The 22,294-nt window shown below is 44.1% G+C and overlaps 1 protein-coding gene across 1 annotated transcript in view; it reads right to left on the bottom strand.

The window, feature by feature from the left end:
• tbx4 (T-box transcription factor 4) overlaps window positions 1-19,988 on the bottom strand; it is a 61,104-nt gene extending 41,116 nt beyond the window's left edge. Inside the window, exons 1-2 of the mRNA XM_052035275.1 lie at window positions 19,833-19,988; window positions 13,932-14,026 (exon numbers count right to left, since the gene is read on the bottom strand). Of these exons, the coding sequence (XP_051891235.1) occupies window positions 13,932-14,026; window positions 19,833-19,988 (251 nt within the window). The remainder of the gene's footprint in view (window positions 1-13,931; window positions 14,027-19,832) is intronic.
• Window positions 19,989-22,294: the final 2,306 nt, after the last annotated feature.

Here is a 22,294-nt window from a genome sequence, read left to right as displayed (position 1 = left end):
GAGTTTAAAGTGTAGAAACAGAGCCTTACTGGAATCTTTATGTAGGTATCTGCACAAGTCTGTGTGTGTGTGTGTGTGTGTGTGTGTGTGTGTGTGTGTGTGTGTGTGTGTGTGTGTGTGTGTGTGTGTGTGTGTGTGTGTGTGTGTGTGTGTTGCACATGTCTAAGTCAAAGTCAAGTTTATTGTCGTATGCATAAGTACACATATGCACAGGTGCAATGAAAAACTTACTTGCAGCAGCATCACAGGCACATAGAAAGCATCCTATCCAGATGCATCACATCTTGGTATGGCAACTGCTCTGCCCATGGCCGCAAGAAACTGAAGAGAGTTGTGGACACAGCTCAGTATGTCACGGAACCCAGCCTCCCCTCCGTGGACTCTGTCTACACTTCTTGCTGCCTCGGTAAAGCAGCCAACATAGTCAAAGACCCCACCCACCCCAGACAGTCTCTCTTCTCCCCATTCCCATTGGGCAGAAGATGCGTACCACCAGGCTCAACGACAGCTTCTATTCTGCTGTTATAAGACTATTGAAGAGTCCCCTAGTATGATGATGGACTCTTGACCTCACATTCTAACTCGTATGGCCTTGCACTTTATGGTCTACCCGCACTGCACTTTCTCTGTAACTGTAATACTTTATTCTGCATTCTGTTACTGTTTTACTTTGTACTACCTCAATTCACTGTTGTAATGAATTGATCTGTACGAACAGTATGCAAGATGAGTTTTACACTGTACCTCAGTACATGTGACAATAATAAACCATAATAATAAAAAGCTGTTTGTGATTTTTATAAATGACTTGGATGAGGAAGTGGGGGGTGGGTTAGTAAGCTTGCAGATGACACAAAGTTCAGAGGGGTTGTGGACAGTGTAGAAGGTTGTTGTAGGTTACAACAGGATATAGACAGGATGCAGAGTTGGGCAGAGAAGTGGCAGATGGAGTTCAATCCGGAAAAGTGTGAAGTGATACACTTTGGATGATTGAACTTGAAGGCGGAGTACAAGGTTAATGGCAGGGTTCTTAGCAGTGTGGAGGAACAGAGGGATCTTGTGGTCCAAGTCCACAGATCCCTCAAAGTTAACGCACAAGTTGATAGGGTGGTTAAGAAGGCATATGGTGTGTTGGCCTTCATTAGTCGGGGGATTGAGTTCAAGAGCCACAAGGTAATGTTGCAGCTCTATAACACTCTGGTTAGACCACACTTAGAGTGTTGTATTCAGTTCTGGTCACCTCATTATGGGAAAGATGTGGAAGCTGTAGAGACAATGCTAAGGAGATTTACCAGGATGCTGCCTGGATTAGAGAACATGATTTATGAGGAAAGGTTGAGTGAGCTAGGGCCTTTCTCTTTGAAGTGACGCAGGATGGGAGGCGACTTGGTAGAGGTGTATAAGATTATGAAGGGCATAGATAGAGTGGACAGCCAGCACCTTTTCCCCCAGGGCAGCAATGGCCAATACCAGAGGACATCTGTTTAAGGTCAGAGGAGGAAATTTCAGGGGAGATGTCAGAGGTAAGTTTTTTTTTAAACACTGAGAGTGAAGGATGCCTGGAACACACTGCCAGGGCTGGTGGTAGAGGATATTACAATAGGGACATTTAAAAGACTCTTAGCTAGGCACATGGATGTAAGAAAAATAGAGGGTTATGGGCTGTGTAGGAGGGAGGGGTTAGACTGATCAAGGAGTAGGTGTTTATATAGGTCAGCACAACATTGTGGGCCAAAGGGCCTGTACTGTGCTGTACTGTTTTATGTTCTAAACCAATTTACCAATTTATATAACATCATATAAGCAGCATTCACAAGAAAAACAAATTAAACATAAACTATACACAACTTTTACAAGAAAGAACACATTTAGAACAAAATATCCCTCAAAGTCCATTTTAGTGCAAAGAGATCAAAGTGGTCATTGTGGTGCTAAACTGTAGTGATTAGGTTTGTGCGGGTTGGTTCAAGAACCAAATGGTTGAAGGGAAGTAGCTGTTCGTGAGCCATTTGGTGTGGGACTTCAGGCTTCTGTACCTCCTGCCCAATGGTAGCTGCGAGAAGATGGTGTGGCCTGGATGGTGGGGGCATGTAGATACTGTAGATGTGTGTGTGTGTGTGTGTGTGTGTGTGTGTGTGTGTGTGTGTGTGTGTGTGTGTGTGTGTGTGTGTGTGTGTGTGTGTGTGTGTGCCTGTGTGTGTGCCTGTGTGCGTACATGCATGGCTGGCTGGCTGCATGTGTGTATGTGTCTGTGTGTTTTCTGTTTATTTGTGTGTGTCTACGTACGAGTAAAGGCTGGGTCAGAGCCCCAACACTTTTTTCAATCTTTCTCACTGCACTTCTTTTCCAAAAAGCTACTGGAGCGGAGCTAATCTACCGGACAATCCAGCCTGCCTCACCTCACCACACACACACAGAGTCACCCCAGTTTCAGTTACTGAGCTGCAGGTGCAGATGGTGCTTATGTTTGTGGTGTTTGAGCTCCATATCATCACTGAATTCTTTACTGAAGATGTGAGAAGGAGCCTTATACCCAACATCCACAAAACACGGGTCCTGTCCCAACCTCACCCAGTGTACAACGTGGACCTCTGGCAATAAAGATTCATAATTAGACTCTGGACTATATGGACTGCATCCCATAACTTGTAAATCAGCCCTCAGTGAAGGGAGATAAACACCATCTCCTTCAGTGCATCAGTCCGGCTTTTGGCCATCGGAGGAAAAGATGTTTGAAGATGGCAGCAGTGATCCCTGCTCTCCTATATGTTGCTGTGACAGGCATGAATACAGCAGCTACCTCAGACCACAGGTGAGGTAACGTCAGTACTGGCTCTGCACAATCCTCCAAATCCACAATCAGCGTCCTTACCCAGGCTGACACTTGCAGCCAAGGTTCGAGTTACACCTTTCAGTTCCAATGGGCAGGCCACATCCTCACTTGCCAACACCAGGCCCCCCAAGATTCAAGGACGTTCTCAAAGCCCCTCCGAAAAGATGTGGCATCTCCACTAACTCCTGGGGATCCCAACCTCATGACTGCTCAACATGGAAAAGCAGCATTTGGGATGTGATTGAGGACATCAGGTCTGTTCACAAGGAGCACACAGAAGCCCAGTGAGACCAGTGGAAGGAGTGCACCGCCTCCCAAACCACCTGCCCCACGGCTGCCGAGCCTCCCCCGCTCTACCCCAGGCAGCCTTTGTCAGATCAGATCAGATATTTATTTATCAGTCACATGTACATCGAAACACACAGTGAAATGCATCTTTTTGCGTTACTGAGAATGTGCTGGGGGCAGCCCGCAAGTGTCGCCACGCTTCCGGCACCAACAAAGCATGCCCACAACTCCTAACCCGTACGTCTTTGGAATGTGGGAGAAAACCGGAGCACCCGGAGGAAACCCACGCCGAGGAACTGGGGACGATGCAGGGACATGGCAGTGAGGTAGGTCAGGCATGATCTTGATGAGTGGCAGAGAAGTCTTACATCGATCCCACAATGAACTCTGTGTGTGTGTGTGTGTGTGTGTGTGTGTGTGTGTGTGTGTGTGTGTGTGTGTGTGTGTGTGTGTGTGTGTGTGTGTGTGTGTGTGGAGACAGGACATTGAGAACCTTGAAATCTCAGTACAGTCACGGTCCATTCTATGGGTTGCTTCCTGCTCGGTGGAATTTCCCTCCTGGTCAACAGTTTACCCAAGACCTCCTGCCAGCCTTCCCTTCGGTTCCACAGCACACACAATCTCCATCCAGAGAGCCGTCGGTAAAGTGGGAGACACGCTCCTTCCCCTCTGCTACCCCTCTGCCTGCCTTGTATTGGGATCTGCTCTGCTCCCCCGCGGACGCGTCGCCAAAAATTCCTGGAGTACAGGCGCGGTCTAAAACTGCGCCGCCGACGCCCAGGGGTGGATCGGGGCCGGGGAACCGCACGACCTCCTAAACTTAAACGGAAGAATCTCAACGCAATTCCCTCTATTGGGGCAATCAACGGGAAATAACATTCAAACCCAGCCATACCGGGAGAAATTCTCCACTCGACAGCGTAGGAGAAATCTAAATCTCTCTGCCCAAAGCACTAAGGATAATTGGCGCTGTCCAGAATGGGATGAAGGTTTTGTTAGGTGAAGGTATGACCGAGAATGGAGCCAGGGCACAAAGCAGAATGATCTCAGTACACGGTAGAATGGGTAATGGGATTCCCTGCAGCAACAACCAATCTGCTGGGGGAACTCGGCGGGTCGAGCAGCATCTGCGGGGAGGAACGGAATTATCGGTGTTTGGGGTCGAAACCGTGCATCAGTCCTGATCTTTCCCCCCACAGACGCTGCTCGACCCGCTGAGCTCCCCAGCAGATTGGCTGTTGCTCCGGGTCCCAGCGTCCGCAGCCTCCCTTGCCTCCGAGCGCCCCGTGTACCTGTGTCGGTTCAGGACTGAGAAAGTGAACGTTGTCGGGATCCTTCTGTGTGGAATTCAGCAGGATTAGCATAGGTAAAGGCAGAAAACCAAAAACAGCTGCCGCTGTGCCCGGGCTTCACCTGGCCTTTGACTCTGGAGGATTGTGATCTCGGTTCTAATGAAGGTAACACTGCAATCATGGTGTTACAATGTTACAATGGCGATTGGTGTCCAACCCACCCCCGTTATTAAATTCTGATGAATTTTTGCAACACTTCTCGTCCCTTTTTTCGCTTTTTAGCTTCCTGGAGAACAATCGTTTTCTCGTTTTTCTTTCGAATTTGCTCATCTAACGCCGCCTTTTATCCGTCTGAAGTCTGCCCTGATCCTCATCCATCTCCCGGACATTTTAACAGTGAACTGTAAATCTTACTAACAAACTGTGAAGGGGCAGCCACGGCTGTTGTTATCACCGAGTCGCCTTTATTTATTTTACGCGTCATTGAAAATGTATCACTGGTTCCTCCTCATTTTGAACTTTCGGGGACTTTGCTTCCAACAACTAAGTCATAACTTGAGAGGTGAATTTGCTTCCTTGGTTGAAACTTCGGATTGATTTTTCCCCTGATGTAAACAGGTTGCTCCAGAGTGGCGGCTTTGATCTAATCAAATCAGCAAGCGTCTTACACTTCGGCTTTTGAATTGTTTTTGAGTGGAATCTGTCCGTGTTTAACTGATATTTCTCCCCAATATCTTCTTTTTTCTGGCCTATTGGAGATGTCAAAGTAATTCAAAAGTTGCTTGAAATGACTGCTCAGTGCAATCCAGGAAACAGTAAATAGATTTGTGAAGGGGAACTGCTTACTGTACACCAGGGCAAAACGCAGGCTGAGGGTTTTTATTTCAACTCAGAAGATTAATCCATTACAGGTATTCACCTTGTATGTATCGGTGCAATGTTATAAGGTGATGCACTTGGACTTTATGTTGTAAACTAAACTTGTCTTTCTGCTTCGAAGGTCATTAGTGAACTTAGTCCATAAACGTTGGATTTGGAATATCTGCCATTAAAAATAGGACTGTATTTTATTTCATACTGAAGTAAACCATGAAGTAAGACATCATGGGTGCCTTCCAGTCTTGGAACATAAGGACAGAAGACATGGCAGCAGAAGTAAGCCTTCAGCTCCTCAAGTGCTCTGCCATTCAATAACATCCCGTCTGATCTTATCTTCAGCCTCAATTCCATTTACCTGCTTAATTCTGATAACTTTTGATTTCCTGATAGCTAAATCTCAGCTTAACTGAGATTTCAGTTAAACTGAGTTACAACTGTTCCAGTCAGTTGTAAAGGCCTTTCTAGACATTACCACAGTATTAACATTACCTTTACCTCTCCCCGATATAAGGCGGATTAAAAATATGCAACTATTTCCCATCGAGGGGCCTGGCTTAGAACATAGAACACTACAGCACAGTACAGGCCCTTCAGCCCACGATGTTGTGCTGACATTTTACCCTGCTCTAAGATCTATCTAACCCTTCCCTCCCACATAGCCCCCCATTTCTCTATCATTCATGTGGCTATCTAAGAGACTCTTAAATGTCCCTAATGTCTCTGCCCCCACAACCTCTGCAGGCAGTGCTTTCCATGCACCCACCACTCTCTGTGTAAAAAACTTACCTCTGACATCCTCCTTATACCTTCCTCTAATCACCTTAAAACCATGCCCTTAAAATTAAAATAATTAAACATTAGGCTTAATGTTTAGCAATTCTTTAGTGCCTGAGGAGGCACTTTACTCCAGCACTGTGTAAGGAACCTGAGCTGGGTTTCTGCACAGTCTCTGGTAGCAATGGTCTATTGGGAACGTGGCTCTGTGCAAAAGAATCACCTGAAGATTCTGCCTTGGCCATCGGGGGATCTAGACTGAGGATATTAAGGGGCAGGACAGCAGGGGAAGGGGGGACTGGCCTTGGGTACACAATCAGGCTGGGATCCCATGGGAAGAAGGTTAAACATGTGATTAGGTTGGGATCTGGTGGGAGGAGAGGTCTCTGACCCATGGATGTGGGGAAGGGGCAGGGTGAATACTCAACAGGTCCAAGCAGGTAGTGATGGAGTGAGCAGTCAGACATGCAGGGGTCTGACTGCCACTGGGAGTGAGGGGGATGAGGTGTGTAAGTGAACATCAACCACTGTTCTTAAAGTACAAGCTACCAACAGAAAATGGATGCCTTGGTCTAGCCAGCCACGGATCAGGGAATGCTGGTCCCTTTTAATTAATGCAGAGGTAGCCTTATATCAGGGTCTGGTTCTGTGTGAGTGGCCTGAACAATTTATGAGTCTTAGATGCACCAATAAACTTACCACAAACGATATTTTCAAAATGTGCGTCAAGTGCCTTTTGACATCAGTTGCCTGGTGCCTTCCAGGTCTCAAAGGGTTGTGAGTCTGTGGAACTCTCCCTCTCAAAGGGCATTGGAACAGAGTCTTTGAATGTCCTTAAGGCGTAGGTAGATAGATTTTGTTAAGCCAGGGGTACATGTTACCCGAGATAGGCAGGAATATAGAGGTGAAGTTACAATCAGATTAGCTGTGATCTTATTGAATGACAGAACAAACAAGAGGGGCTGAATGGCCTACCCTTGCTCTTAATTCACGTGTTCATACATTTGCACATCTGTACATCCTACACAAAGAGAATCTGGAACAAATTTTGGATCTGTACAGAAAGGACCTGATCACTTTTTGATTGAATTCCTTAACTTGGTCAGAAAAATTGATACACAAAAAATTTGTAGCTTTGCGTAAAGATCTTGTACTGCCCACCACATGTGTCCTTTGTCTCACCCTAATGGTGCTGATTGTTTCTCATTACCTTCAGCTTCAAATACATGAGAGGTGTATTGATGATATCAAGCACGTCAGCAGTTCAGTATGCACTGAGTTAAACGCTCAGCTGATTTCAGACAAAATTGAGGGCCTACAGTCATCAGGTGATTGAAGCTGTTCTGTGTCTCAACTCTCTGTATTGCTCCCAGAGTTGTTATCAGTTTGAACAGTGGATGGAAACTTCAGATACTTAGCAACACACAGAATGCTGGAGGAACTCAATGGGTCAGGCAGCGTCTGTGGAGGGAAATGGACAGTTGACGTTTCGGGTCGAGACCCTTCATCAGGACCAGTATTCAGGCCTTGATTGGGTGAGTCAGGTCAGCAGCTAAACGGTGATTCCTGAGTATTTATGCTTTCAAGATTCAAGTTGATTCCTGGACTGCCATTTTCAGGTGCTCCCTCTGTTCCAATACTGTGAAATGCCCTATAGCTTATAGCTTATAGCATTCACAGATTTTTGGAACATTCATCTTTCAACATATATGTATTGTTGAACATCTTGAAATGTCCCAAAGGTCCTTGTGTGTGTGTTAGAGCTAAATGGCAAGGAAACTGGCCCTTCAGCCCATCTTGTCCGTGCCAGCCAAGTTTCCTGTCTGAGCTAGTCCCATATCTCTCTAAACCATTCCAATCCATTCAACTGTCCAAATGCCTTTTAAATGTGGTGGTTGTATCTGCCTGTACCACGCCTTCTGGCAGCTCGTTCCATAAGGGCATTATTAGACAAAACTAACACTGGGGTGCAGTTTAGGTGAGACAGGTCACGTAGCAGGGTCAGAGGTCAAGCAGGGGAATAGGTCGCTCCCCCCCGATAATCATCAGAGAAATATATGCATCTAGATATTCTAGATATGCATATAGATAGAAATGCATGTCTATTTATACATGATTCACAATAATACTTCGCTGAGTGGTAGTAAACAAGGTAAAGAGTATTAAACAACTCAGTTCAATCACACTTTGTGAGCAGGCTCTAAGTTTGCAGTGTTACTAACTGTTGCGAAGTATACCTCTGTGGTGCTGCTTTGCATAACCATTGACAATTGTGTTGAGTAACATGCAATTACAGAGTAATCTGGTCCAATTATGAAAGGAAGAGGGATAAAGCATTTGCAGCTCTCTTTACCTGTCTCCGTGTATGTCGTAAATAATGAGTATGACTGAGTGTGAGAAACAGGACATGAAAAATGTACATTTGGTTTGTGTTAAGCCAACAGGCTGTTTGCATCAAAATCATGTTCACTATTCAATAACAACTTAACAACAGCATCTGACACAAAATACTAATATCTACATAATTTTTTTTTGAAGAAATGTCTGACCTGCCTTCGAATCCAGTTATGGTGCATGTCAAATAAACAGACCGGTGGTGAGTTCTTTGAAAAGTTACCAAGTGAAGCCCCGGCACTTTATAAATGCCAGTGGAGCCCAAAGATTCCTCTTCAATTCATAACTGTGGACAAAATGCCCTTGAGTTTGGTGACCTAACAGTTACTGTACTTTACTGTATGAAGCCTTCTGAAACATTTTAAGAGACATTAAAAGGCATTGCATTCTTTTTTTTCTTGGACTAAATATTTCATATTGTATCTTTTTTAGGTTGTTCAAGTTTCCTTTTCGAGTGAGCTCCTGGTTTGAGTTGTCTCAGAGAAAGATGTATAACGTGACAGGAGATATTGGACCCGAAGCAGGTGACATCCTGAGCCCATGAAAGGCACTGCATAAATGTAAGTCTTTCTTTACACTTGTATTACCGGTTTGTATAAGAATTTTGTTTTTGACAGAGCACCACTCATTCCATTATGTGTAGAGAGATCCAAGTCAGGGCAGTATTGAGTTTAGTTTGACTGGATTGAAAATGAAAAATGTTGGAAAAAAATAGCAGGTCAGACAGCATCTATGGAGTGAGGAAAGCATTTAACGTTTCAGATCGATGGCCTTTCATCTTGTGATGAAACATCATAATTCTTCTGCCACTTTAACACAGACATTTGAGCTCTAGGAATCGGAGATACAACACACGTTACATCCTAAATGCCAACACAAGGAGCTTCTCCACTTGAATTGGTCAAAGGAGTCAACTTAGGGTGTTTGAAGTGATATCATTGAGTTGAACAAACTACAAGACTTGCAGAAATTCAGTAAATTGAAAAGCACAAATATTAAGGAACCTGTCTTGCAGTTATTTGCAAACATTTTACTGTTTGGATCTGCAAAATAGTGGAATGGATTTTGCAGTTAATGAAAAGAAAACAGTCAGCGTTAGCCATGTCAGTGTTAGCCTTGACTCAACTTGACTCGTCATTACACTGTGAAACTGGCAGAAACATTGAATTTTCATGCATGAGTAGTTTAATGTAGAAATCCCAATGTTGCTTTCAGTGATACAACACTCATCCAGTGGCTGTTTGCAGCCCTTTTCATTCCAATTAAGAGAAATTGGTGAACTGATGAGATTTCAAGGAGAGGAATTAGTCCTGCTGTAATAAAACCTGAAAGCAGAAAACTTTAATGATAGTTTTTGATGTTGCAACAAGCCACTATTACCAATTTTAGATATGTGGGTTGTAATTCCCTATGGTAGATTATTCAGCAGAAAATGGATCTTAAATTTAAAAAAACACAATTCGTAAAATAAGTTTATTTCTGGTCCTTAAATTTATACCATCATATTTTGTGTTTGTTCACGCTCTGAAAAATGTTTCAAACATTAGCTAAGAGTTGAGCATCTAATTCCGGGTTTGATCCCTGAGAGTTCCTCAGTGTAATTGGCTGCCCGGTCAGCTGATTGACACCATGGCTGTTGGTTTGCCAGGGTTCACTTTGAACTGACGCCTGACACCATCCAACATCTGAAAAGGGGAAGTCCATGCCACAGGGACTGTTGGATTTTGTGGGCAGCTTTCTTCGAGGTAGGACACAAACTCAGAGCCCATGTTATTCTGGTCAAAGTGAATGCAAATTAGAATAAGAACATCAAAACTGTGGATACTGGGCATCTTAAATAAACCTTTTTAGTTTCAATGCTCTACTGCAGCTCTGATCTGCACTTTGCAGCTTTTACATATACCTTTGCTTGCTTTCCCTCTGTCTAACTGCCCTTATTAATTTTTCAACCAGACAGCCTCATAAAATGGATTATCACCATGGCAACCCTCACCATATCAGATATATTCCCCATCATCCTTTCTGCAACTTAAATCTCACTTCTCCCGTTCTGATAAAGGGTCTTCAACCTAAAATGTTTCCCTCTCCATAGGTGCTGCTCAACCTGCTGAATGGTTCCAGCAAATCAGAATATGACATTGATCAAATGTTGCCACACTCCATGAAGCATGTTTGCCCAGCTGAAGAGTCTCAGTTCAGGGACACAGTTTCAGAATAAGCTAGGCTGTTTGGAACTGAAATCAGGAGACATTTCTTGATTCAGAGAGTGGTGAATCTTTGGAATTCTCTACACAAGACAGTCATTGGTTGCATAGAAAATAGTGATCGACAGATTTCTGGACACTAAAGGAATCAAGGGACATGGAGACAGAGTAGGGAGATAGGTTCTGGGTTAGAAGATCTGCCCTGATCTTGTTGAGTGTGAAGTAACCTCAAGGGGCCAAACAGTCTACAGACACTCCTATTTCTTACGTTCTTATGTTCAGTGGCTGGAAGTGTGTGTGAGGCTGGTGACTTCCTGGCCACTTTGTATCCAGAACTTCTCCACACATCTCCACTTCATCAGGATTGCGAGGTCAGGGTCTGAGGAACAGGGGGGGTCTGAGGAACAGGGGTGTCTGCTCCCGAGCTGCGGCTGTCATCCCCGCCCTGATGTCCCCCAAGCAGTGGTTTGGTTTCAGTGTTAAGAGCTTAGTTGGCATAAGATAGAAGTAAGGGAGAGCAGAGGCGATCTACCCCGCTCACCTTGAATGAGAACTTGCGGTTCTGCAAAAAGCGTCAGACCCAGATTGACACATTTTAGAAGCTTGGTGACTGCTTCAGGCAAGTGCCTCTGAATGATTAAACATTGCCTGTGCCAACATTACAGTCTGTGCACTTCCAATCCAGATCTTGTATGGCTGATCTCAACAGGAGATTCAGAGGCACTGGCAGTGCCAGACTGTGAGAAAGAATTTCTTCTCCATTCGGGCTGATTTTCCAAATAGCTAGAAACTCTGAGATAGGACTGTCTGTTCAGAAAATCCCTCACTTAGAGATATTGATATTGGAAGGAGATCAGATTTAGAAAATCATACATGGTAGGAGTCAGAGTTACATAGACAGATCTGAATCATGAGAATTGTGAGGTACGTCAACCAGATCAGTGAACCTTGAAACCTGATTGGCTCCAACTGAGCTCAGCTCAGCAGAACTCCCAGTCTGAACAAGCAACTCTTAAACTCAAACTTACTTTGCGACCTGCATTCTCAAAAAGCTGATCTAACATTATTGGCTTCAGGAAGAACGTTTAAAGCTTGTACTTGTTTGTTTGGCTGCGTGATAGTATTGTCAGCTTTGAGTGTCATGGGTACCATCCGGGCCATGCCATCTTCAGGCAGGAGGTACAGAAGCCTGAAGTCCCACACCACCAGGTTCAGGAACAGCTACTTCCCTTCAACCATTGGGTTCTTGAACCAACCTACACAACTCTAATCACTTCCTTAGTATAGGAACACCATGACCACTTTGCACAACAATGGACTTCGTCCTTTTTTGTTCTAATTGTTTATTTCTTGTATAATTTTGCATAATTTATGTCTTTCTTGTGAATGTTGTGTCTCTGATGCTCTGTGCCTGTGATGCTGCTGCAAGTTTTTCATTGACCTGTGCACACATATACTTGTGCCTGTGAGAGTAAACTCGACTTTGACTTTAAACCAATTTACAGTGCAGCCCTAGGCATCAGAGGGTGAGAAGTTTTGGATGAGTTGTTAAAATTGAGGCTGCATTAAGGATATTGTGAATGGTCCTGCAACCTTGTTCCGAGAAGAAAGAGTTCTCCCAGGGTTTTGGCCAACATTCATCCTGCAGCCAATGAGACTAAAGTACAGACCATCGGCCACTAATCTTGATGCGGTCTGTGGGAGATCGCTGTTTGCAGATTGGTTCCCAGTTTTCCTACATTACAAGAGGCATTCATCAAAATAATCCATTGAGCTGCAAACCTTCTGGTATGTCCAGCAGAAATAAAAGTAACGTAAATTATGATAATAAATTGCAGAGATGTGGTTGTATGATGAACAAATTTGGAACTAAATATTCCAGCATACTTGACATTTGGAAAGGACAGGTAAGGATTAAAGATGGTGTAATTCTGGAAATGAAGGATGATTTTAGCTTGGAAGGTCAGGATATCGATTTAACCTTGAGCAGCGATCAGATGATACGACCGAGCACCCTCAGCCCACAGGGGTGGAGAACTGGAGACCACAAAGGATAATTAGTAGGGAGACAAATAAAAGTGTAGCTGCTGGAATCTGAAACAAAACCCAAAGTGCTGGAAGAACTCAGCCAGTCAAGCAGCATCCGTGGAAGGAGAAACCAGTTAATGTTTTGTTCGAAAGCCCTTCGTCAGAGCTGAGAAAGCGAGTTAGTGGGGATGGCAGTGGGTGGAACGAAGGGAATGTCACTAATGGGGTGAAATGACAGACAGCAACCCAAGGGACAGTTTACTTCTTTGTATGTATAATGTGTTGCTTATGTTGTGAAGTTGGGAGGCAATTGCTGGGAGGCATGCCGGGCTATACAAATGAAAGGAGAAGGTTGGGGAGAGAATGGCACGTGCAGATGGTCGCTCCTGATTCAAACAGAAAGAAAGAGCAAGTTATCTGAAGCTGGAGAATTCAGTATCGAGTCCTGCAGGCTGTAACGTGCCCGGACAAAAGATGAGCTGTTGTTCCTCGAGATTAGTAACGACGGGAGTGGGAGTAGTTTAAAAGCCCCCTGAAAGCAGCTGTGCTGTTGGAGACAGTTATATCTATACTTGCTGATAATACATATTTAGGTTGTAAAGTGAGCTGTAGGAGGGAGGGAAGAGTGCACAAAATGACAGACTCAGTTCGATCGAATGTCAGATCTGGAGTCTACACATTGGGCAATGTTACTCTTTGCACCATGTGATCAAATATACAGAAGGAGTTTGGATTCCATCAGTCTATCTCACTGTGCTAGTGAACTCACATTCTAAACTAAGCGACCTTATCACACAAATGATATTTGTAAACGTTGAAGATTTTCTGTTTCAGGATTGCAGAATCATCAGGTCGCACAAGGAGGCCTTTTACCCATTGTACCTGTGCCTGCTCTTTGAAGGAGTTTTCCAAATAATCCCACCCGCCTGCTCTTTTCCCATAGTGCTGCTAATGTTCCCACTTTAAAGGCTCTATCCATTTCCATTACAAATGTTCATTAAACCCACATCCATCACCCTTTTGGGTAGTGCGCGCAGATCAGAACTTCCCACATAAAACAACATATTCCTTGAGTCACTGATAGGGATTTCTGGTGATTAATTCAGGCAAAACGGCAGCTCAATTGCATCCATACCATAATCCCCAAACAGCAGCAAAATAATACATGTTGTTAACTGAAACAAATAAAATCAATTTGTAGGAAATGCACAGCTCTTCCTGCTTACACACTAAACCCACCTGCCAGCCTTGGTGATGATCATTTCTGTGCCAGCTTCATGAAATTTCTTCCAGAGTTCCTTTTCATGGAGATAGACCTTGATGTTCTCTATGCTCTGGAAGTGAATGGATCTCTTTAGTACTGTAAATATTTTGTGTAATAACAATAATTCAAATTCCAATCGTACAAGGCTAACTTTTCAAAAATTCTGCACTTAATGAATAGAGTGCATGATTAAATCTCATTGACAATATCGTTTGATTGTTTGTTCACTGCTGATTGTACAGTGTTCAATTCCTCCTCAGAAGTCCTCAGCAAGACCTGGACAACATTCAGACACTGGGTGAGAAGAGGCAAGAAACATTCACACTGCAGAAATGCCAAGCAATGAGAAAGGACCTAATCACTTACAGTCCTGCCTGTGCTGGCCACTACATGAATAAAAAATACATTAAAACGATAAGTAATATGTGAATTTCAAATTAGTAAATGATAACTTGGATTCCTGAGAAACTTAGATCAACCCCATAGCAGAAAATCACCAACAAGCAACTCTTCTCATTTAGTTGGCTGATGAACCAAACACTTTCAAGATCTTGAGCCTATGAAGCAGCTGATATTACTTTTTGTTCTTGATGCTGTCTGTTATGAAATGGAAGTGGGAATGAAGTATTGCGGCAATGATTTAACCTGATACAGGAATGACAGCATTAAAGAAGGGAATTAAGGTACAGATCAACCATGATCTAATTGAATGGTGGAAGAAGGTTTCAGGGGCTGAGTGACTTCTTCCTGTTCCTCCACTGTGTATCAAGGCAGAGAAACTTGAACGAGAAAATCAATTGGAGTGTATAAGTACTGTCGGGGTAAATAGCTACCAGAGAATAAAAGCAAGATTCACCCACTGCACCTCTCAGGAGCCATAACATGAGACTTCCTTTACATAAGATGTAAATATCTTCTTTACAGAAGATTAACATATATTCTGTTGAAAAGTATAACTCACAGTATGCAATGCTTTCCATCTATAAAAATAGATTTGTCTCCAGTACTCTGGGCATATTTCCATGTGGTTGTGGAACAAGCACATACATGTGGTGAGATTATTTGTCTCATCACCAGGCAATTGGTTTCAATGTTGATTTTAAATATATTTTGTATCTTTGTAGTACATTGCCATGCCATATTGATGCATCATTATTGACAGTGACCTTTCACATCTGGGACCAGTGTGTAAAGTCAGCTCTTATTGGTAGCTGTAAAAATACGTTGAGGCCTTATTCAACCACACTGCAGAGGCTTTGGGTTACATTCACCAAATGGCCAGTAACTTGGTGGCCTCACCCAGTGGATCAGACGAAGAGCAGATGACAACATTTCAAATGTCTCATTTTGCAGAACTGGTGTATAAGTGAGGAGAATTTCGCCAAGAAAGTAAGGTGACTTCATAGTTGTCATCTAGGGTAATTCCTACAAATCCTTCTTTTATTGAATTCTTTCGTGTTATAAAGAGCAAAGTCCAAAGGGACCAGGTTTTTAAAGCTTCCCCCTCTAGTTTAAAGAGTTTCCAATCTGCCCAGAGCCAGGAGTATTTTAATAAATGTCTTACACTGTATTTGAATCATTTCCCTATGGTCTCCTCATATTTTAACAAAGTCAACTGAATATGAAACTCATAAACTAAATACCTGCATATTTTCCCTCAATGTAATTTGGGGTTGGTGGGTTCCACATTATCACCACCTTGCCTGTGCCCATCCCTCCTCTGTATGTTGCCGTGGTGATGTTAGCCTGAAACAGTGGATGTTTCTATTGGTCATCAGTGATATCCCACTTTACCAGTGATTCTACAACAGTCAGTGTGTACTTCAGTTGCATGACTGACATTATTGTTAGACTGACCCAGAGTTTTCTATATCATCGTCAGTGACTGGGCTGAACCTATTCTCTCGGGCCTTGATCTCTGTTGCCAGTGCCATCCCCTTGCCTGTGACTATGGTTAGGTCCAGCGTCCCTGCTGGGCTGCTGCCCGACCTTGAGTTAAACTTGTAAAACTCCCAGCAACAAACAATCTGCTGGAGGAACTCAGCAGATCGAGCAGCATCTGTAGGGGGGAATGGAAATGTCAACATTTTCTAAAACCCACGTTTGGTTCATCATTGAGATCTTCAACATCTCAACAAATAACAATATCATCAATTAACTCTACTTATCTAAAACCTTCCCAAGGATCACATCAGCATAAACTCCTAATTTCTCATCACAAAATCCAACTCTTCTACCAGTCCGTCACTGGCCAAGTGCCTCTGGACCCCAACTCTCAGCATTATCCAGTCTTATTCTTGGCTGCTAATGTACCCATGGTCTCCCTCCCCTTCTGACGATGCAACCTCCGCCAGCCCCCAATCTCCTGCTCATACCCACTGCTCTCCCTGCTCGAGTGTACTCCCTCTCCCTTCCCTTCACAGCTGAGTGAAGCTTCTTCAGTTCCTTCCTCTTTTCCCTCCCTAAATTCCATTTCCAGCCTCTTCTCTCCACCGTACAGAGAAACCTTACAGATCTCAGACCATCCTATCATCTGCCCCTAACTCCTCCTCCACCCTCCCCACTCCTGCTTTATAAAAGACATCAAAGAAATAGTTTTAAAATGATGTTATTTAGGTGGTTTGGCTATGTTAATCTTTCTTTGAATCACAGATTTATGAACTGGAGATAAGTATTCCAGGTGCTTCTGCTCCAGGAATTGCCCAGAAACACAGAGAGCAAAACTACACGTTATCCTGCTGTTATTTAACAATTAAGGGGAATTTGTGTGAAATCACAGACAGAAAGATCTCAGTGTTTCCGTTCTGTGGTTGTAGCAGACACCGTCTCACGAGAAATTTATATTCTAATTTTCACAAGGTTTTTTTTGAAGTATTTGTTGGCAGGATGCAGATGTCACTGGCAATGGTAAATTGGTAAACTAAGTCGGTTTATTATTGTCACATGTACCGAGGTACAGTGAAAAACTTTGTTTTGCATGCCATCCATACAGATCATTTCATTACAACAGTACATTGAGGTGGTACAAGGGAAAACAATCACAGAATGCAGAATGAAGTGTTACAGTTACAGAGAAAGTGCAGTGCAGGCAGACAATAAGGTGCAAGGTCATAATGAGGTAGATTGTGAGGTCAAGAGTCCATCTTATTGTACTAGGGGACAATAGTCTTAGAACAGTGGGGTAGAAGCTGTCCTTGAGCCTGGTGGTACGTGCTTTGGGGCTTTTGTATCTTCTGCCCAGTGTTGGGGGGGGAAGAATAGAGAATGTCTGGGTTGGGTGGGGTCTTTGATCCAATGTTGGCTTCTATTGTTCTCCCTAAGTTCCCTGAACTGAAAAGACAGATCGGATTTAACCCTGTTGGTGGGTCTGCTGTCATGTATCAGCCGGACTGGGTAAGAACAGTAGACTTCCTTCCCTGAAGGAATTTATTGAAACAGATGGGTTTTTATTCCCAGTCTAGTGTTCTTGTTTCTTTAAGTTGCAGCTTTTTTTAATTGATGAATTTAAAATCTCTGTTGCCATAGTAGGATTGGAATTTATGACTCTGGATGACTGGCCCAGATCTCTGGCTGCTGGTAAACGGCACTAACCTGCACCCTTCACTTGGAGAAGCAAAGGTTCCAGATTTTCCCTTTTTCTCAGAAAAACTTTTCTAGCTTCTTGTTCTTCTACTTTCATCCTTCATTCCCCCGAGCCGAGGCCCAGGTTACCCTCACTCACCATCAGCCTCTGGGCAGGCCAGTGAAGAGTTGGCCAACTTTACATTGAAATGCATGACAGCGTCTGTGGATTTAACAGACTCATTGCTGAAGGCACGTTAACTGGGAGGTTGGCTAAATCTGGTGGATGGACTCTGAATCCAAGCGAGATATGGACACCCATATCTACTAGAGACATAGGGGCCCATGGAAACAAGAGAGCTGCTCTTTACCCCTGAAGCCAGAGGCAATCACTAGTTTGTATCGTTGAACAATTTATGGAAATACTATAATACTAAAGAGTGTGTTGCTGGCACTGTGATAATGTTATGAATACATGGAGCACGTCAGTTGGGCTGTGTACTGGCCTCTTTAACCTTGATCATAAAATACCACAAGATCTATTTATGGAAGAAACCAGTTAAGTTGAACCTGAAAGAACATCTTGTACAGTCTCAAAATTTGCAACGTGTTATTGTTGCCAGACACCTCAAGACACTTGCCAGTTTGGGGTTGGACCCAAACAGGGATCGATGGGGAATTAAGGGAGGTTACTGCTGAAGAAGTAGATATTAGGGATGCTTTATAACATTATAAAGAAGGAAATAACATTGATGGGTTTAGAGGCGAACATGTGTGGGGGTGAGGTGACTGACAGTGCGGCCACCAGTGGGAGGAGGTGCATGAAAAGACAGGTTCAGAAGAATGGTTAATGCAAGAGCGATCCAGAAGTGCGACAATGCGACAATTTTCCCAGGGCGACAATGGCTAACACTAGGGGACATAATTTTAAGGTGATTGGAGGAAGGTATAAGGGGGATGTCAGGGGTAAGTTTTTTACACAGAAGGTAGTGGGTGCATGGAATGCATTGCCGGCAGAGGTTGTGGGGGCAGATACATTAGGGACATTTAAGAGACAATGATAGAAAAATAGGGGGCTATGTGGGAGGGAAGGGTTAGATAGATCTTAGAGTAGGATAAAATGTTGGCACAACATTGTGGGCCGAAGGGCCTGTACTGTGCTGTAATGTTCTATGTTCTAAGTGGTAGAGGTTGCCAGCCCAGTGAGAAGTGGAGAACTCTGTTGCGGACAGTAAAGATTTTGGAAATAGTAAATGCTGGAAACACTCAGCAGGTCAGTCAGCATCTGTGGAAAGAGAAAGATTAATGTTTCAGGTCGGAGACCATTCATCAGAACCGGAGTCTCCAGAAGTCTTTGTTTTTGGTAAATGAGCATTGGGTCTGGGAAGGTTCAGTTTTAAAGATCTCAGACTTGATTTGAAATTTATCCCTCTGTGGACTTGCCCCCCCTGACCTCTTGACTTCCTCTGGTTCTACAACACCAATAGAATTCTGTTTTCCTCCAATTCTGCACCATTCTGCATCCCCAGTCTGTGACAGAGTGAGGCCAGGGTTGCTGATGTGATCCCATTGTTTGCCGAAAAGTCTGGTTGATAGATTAATGAGGGCGCTTAGCGAAAAGGAGAGCAAACGGTTAATTTGGCTGTAAGGTTATCCATCTGTAATAGTAAATCCGTTTGCCTCCCTCCGCACACACTGCCTGATCTGACAGGCATTTCCAGCAGTATCCTTTCAGTTTCAGGTCTCAGAAACAGTTGTGACCAACATTTTACACCTTTAACATGTCTCCAGTCAGAGACATCCATCCCACTCCCTCAATTTCTGCAACTTAAAACCAACTTGTTTTTCCACTTTCCCAGTTCTGATGCAAGGTCTTCAACCTGAAATGTTAACTCTGTTTCTCTTCCCACAGATGCTGCCTGACATGCTGTGTACTTCTTGCCTTTTCTGTTTTTATTTTGGATTTCCAGCATCTGCAGTATTTTATGTTCAATAAGTTTACAGAGGATGTGAATTGGAAGGCCAGCAAGTAGGGCACTGGTAAAGTCAGGGCTGGAGCTTACAAAGGCAAGAGGGTCTCCAAGGATGAGGATAGGTAGGTGAAAGGATGGTTCTTGGCGATAGACAGGGTGAAGGCTTGGAGCTCAGACCAAGGAACATCAATGCACTTCAATGTATATTTGTGTTATGTTGAGCGGCATCCACGGGGGGAGAAGGAAATGGGGGCAGAATCTTTCCTGGGGGGACAAGGTGATTCAGTCTTCCAACCAAGCCTGTGTTATTCTGTGGCAAAGGGGGAGATGATGCTTTCTTACCTGGTCAGGGTCCTGTCCCTGTGGGCTGCCTGGAGACATGCTGCTGGCTCCTGGTGCTCCGTGCCCTGGGGACTGCACATTGTGATCCTGGTGTCCATCCACCTGAGCTGCTGGATAGCTCTCTTCACTTTCTGTCACACTCTTTTCTTGCAGCATCTCCTAATGAAACAGCACAGATATACTCACTGTGGGACATTATACACACAAGGTTTGGCTGCTATAATCAAATAGATACTCAGGTCCCACTCTCTAATTTATGGCCTAGTTATGCACATTACTGGTAAATCTCACGTATTAACACTTGAGAGTACGTTGGTCTGAGCTCCAAATCTTCACCCTGTCCATCGCCATGATGCAGCTGTATAAAACTTTGGTTAGGCCGCACTTGGAGTATTGTGTGCAGTTTTGGTTGGCCCATTACAGGAAGGGTGTGGAGGCTTTGGAGAGGGTGCAGAAGAGGTTCACCAGGATATTGTCTGGATTAGAGGGTATTTTTCTGCTAATGTCACTTTCAGTCTTTCTTCCATCAGCTCTAACTCTCCCAGGCACTGATTCACACGAGCCGGGTGACACTGAGTTTGATTCCACACTCAGATGTTTATTGAATCACCTGTGGGCTTAGAGATGGATGGTCAGCCACTGCTGAAGCTGATCCTCTCCTCAATGCTCATCCGCGTGACTGCCCTCAGGTGGGAGTCAGGTAAACAATAAGAAGCTCTGGAGTACGCAAAGCCTGGACTGTTTAAAGTTCATCCACAAATGGTCCATCTCCTACCTTGAACACTGTTCCTGTTCCCTGGTCCTATCAGGTACATAGACAGAGAACAGTACGGCACAGGAACAGGCCCTTTGGCCCATGATGTTGTGCCGAGCATGATGCCAAATTAAACTAATCCCTTCTGCCTGCATATGATCCGTATCCCTCCACTCCCTGCACATTCATGTGCCTTTCTAAAAGCCTCTTAAATGCCACTATCGTATCTCCTTCCACCACCATCCCTGGCAGCACGTTCCAGACACCCACCACTCTCTCTGTAAAAAAAATTGCCCCACACATCCCCTTTAAACTTTTCCCTTCTCACCTTAAAGCTATGCCCTCTAGTATTTGATATTTCTACTGTGGGAAAACGATTCTGACTGTCTACGCTATCTAAGCTTCTCATAACTTTATAAACTTCTATCAGGTCTCCCCTCAGCCTCTGATGCTCCAGAGAAAAGAATCCAAATTTGTCCAACCTCTCCTAATGGCTGGTACCCTCTAATCTAGGCAGTATCCTGATGAACCTCTTCTGCACCCTCTCAAAAGCCTCCACATCCTTCCCGTAATAAACCGACCTAAAATGCAGACAATACTCCAAGTGCAGCCTAACCAAAAGTTTTATACAGCTGCAACGTGACTTCCTGACTCTTATAATCCATGCTCCTAGTGATGAAGGCATGCAGGCCGTACACCGCCTTCACTGCTCCATGCACCTGCACTGCCACTTTCAGGGAGGTATGGACTTGGATCCCAAGATCCCTCTGTACATCAAGTCATGTGATTTCCAGCTCCTCAGTGCTCAACCTAATTTCGCAGCAAATATTGATCCAGCTTCATTTGATGTTTGAGCTCAAGTTGACTTCCCTCTCTTGGAATCTGCTCCACATTCTCTGTCCTATGGGAAATAAAAGGACTGCTGTTATCTAAACTTGTTTGAAGCTTACAATTCTTTCATGGCCAATTTGCTCTTTGGTTCTCTGCTCAAGTTATGCAGTTCATTTACTTCAAATCTGTGATGTGATCCTCAGCCAAACCTCCCCTCAGTCACCTTCACGTGCGGCAGTGCTAAGAGTTATTCTCTTCAGACTTAGGTCCAGTTGTCATTTGGCCATCCTAAGGATCAACTCACTCCCTATTTGTGCACGGTGGATTCATGTCATTAGATAAAAAGGTAAACATACTAAAGGGAGGTCACCTGACCCACGTTAGCTCGATGGCTCAGGAGAAGCAACCTATCACAGCATTTGATGAATGACTCACAGGTGTACACATCATTGTTGAACTCAACAAAATTACAATATCCAATAAAGTTAACTGGAAACCACTAAACCACTTAGAAATTAATCTTTTTTACGTAAAACATTTATTAATGAGCTGCAAAACACTGCCTGAAGAAGCAATGAAAGCAACATCCTCAGGATTGAGGATGACTTGCTTCCACTCTGCTTCTGTGGGTTCTGAGGTGCCTGATGAGGCTCGTGTGGGAGCCACAGACTCTCCCATAGATGGGGCAGAGGGGACCTGACAGGGAGGACGGGTGACGCTTGTGAGGTGGTGCATTCCTTCACAGGGTTCTGTGTGCTCCTTTGTGCTCATGGATGTCAATACCGTCCAGAAGCTGCTTCTCCACTTTGAGTGGTGATGGGTCAGAGACTCCCAGGAGTCAGTGGGGATGTCACATTTTTTCACAGAAGGTTTGAGC

This window comes from Pristis pectinata, chromosome 21 (genome assembly GCF_009764475.1).
Source record: "Pristis pectinata isolate sPriPec2 chromosome 21, sPriPec2.1.pri, whole genome shotgun sequence".
Classification (NCBI taxonomy): Eukaryota; Metazoa; Chordata; class Chondrichthyes; order Rhinopristiformes; family Pristidae; genus Pristis; species Pristis pectinata.
This window is presented reverse-complemented; position numbering and strand designations above follow the sequence as displayed.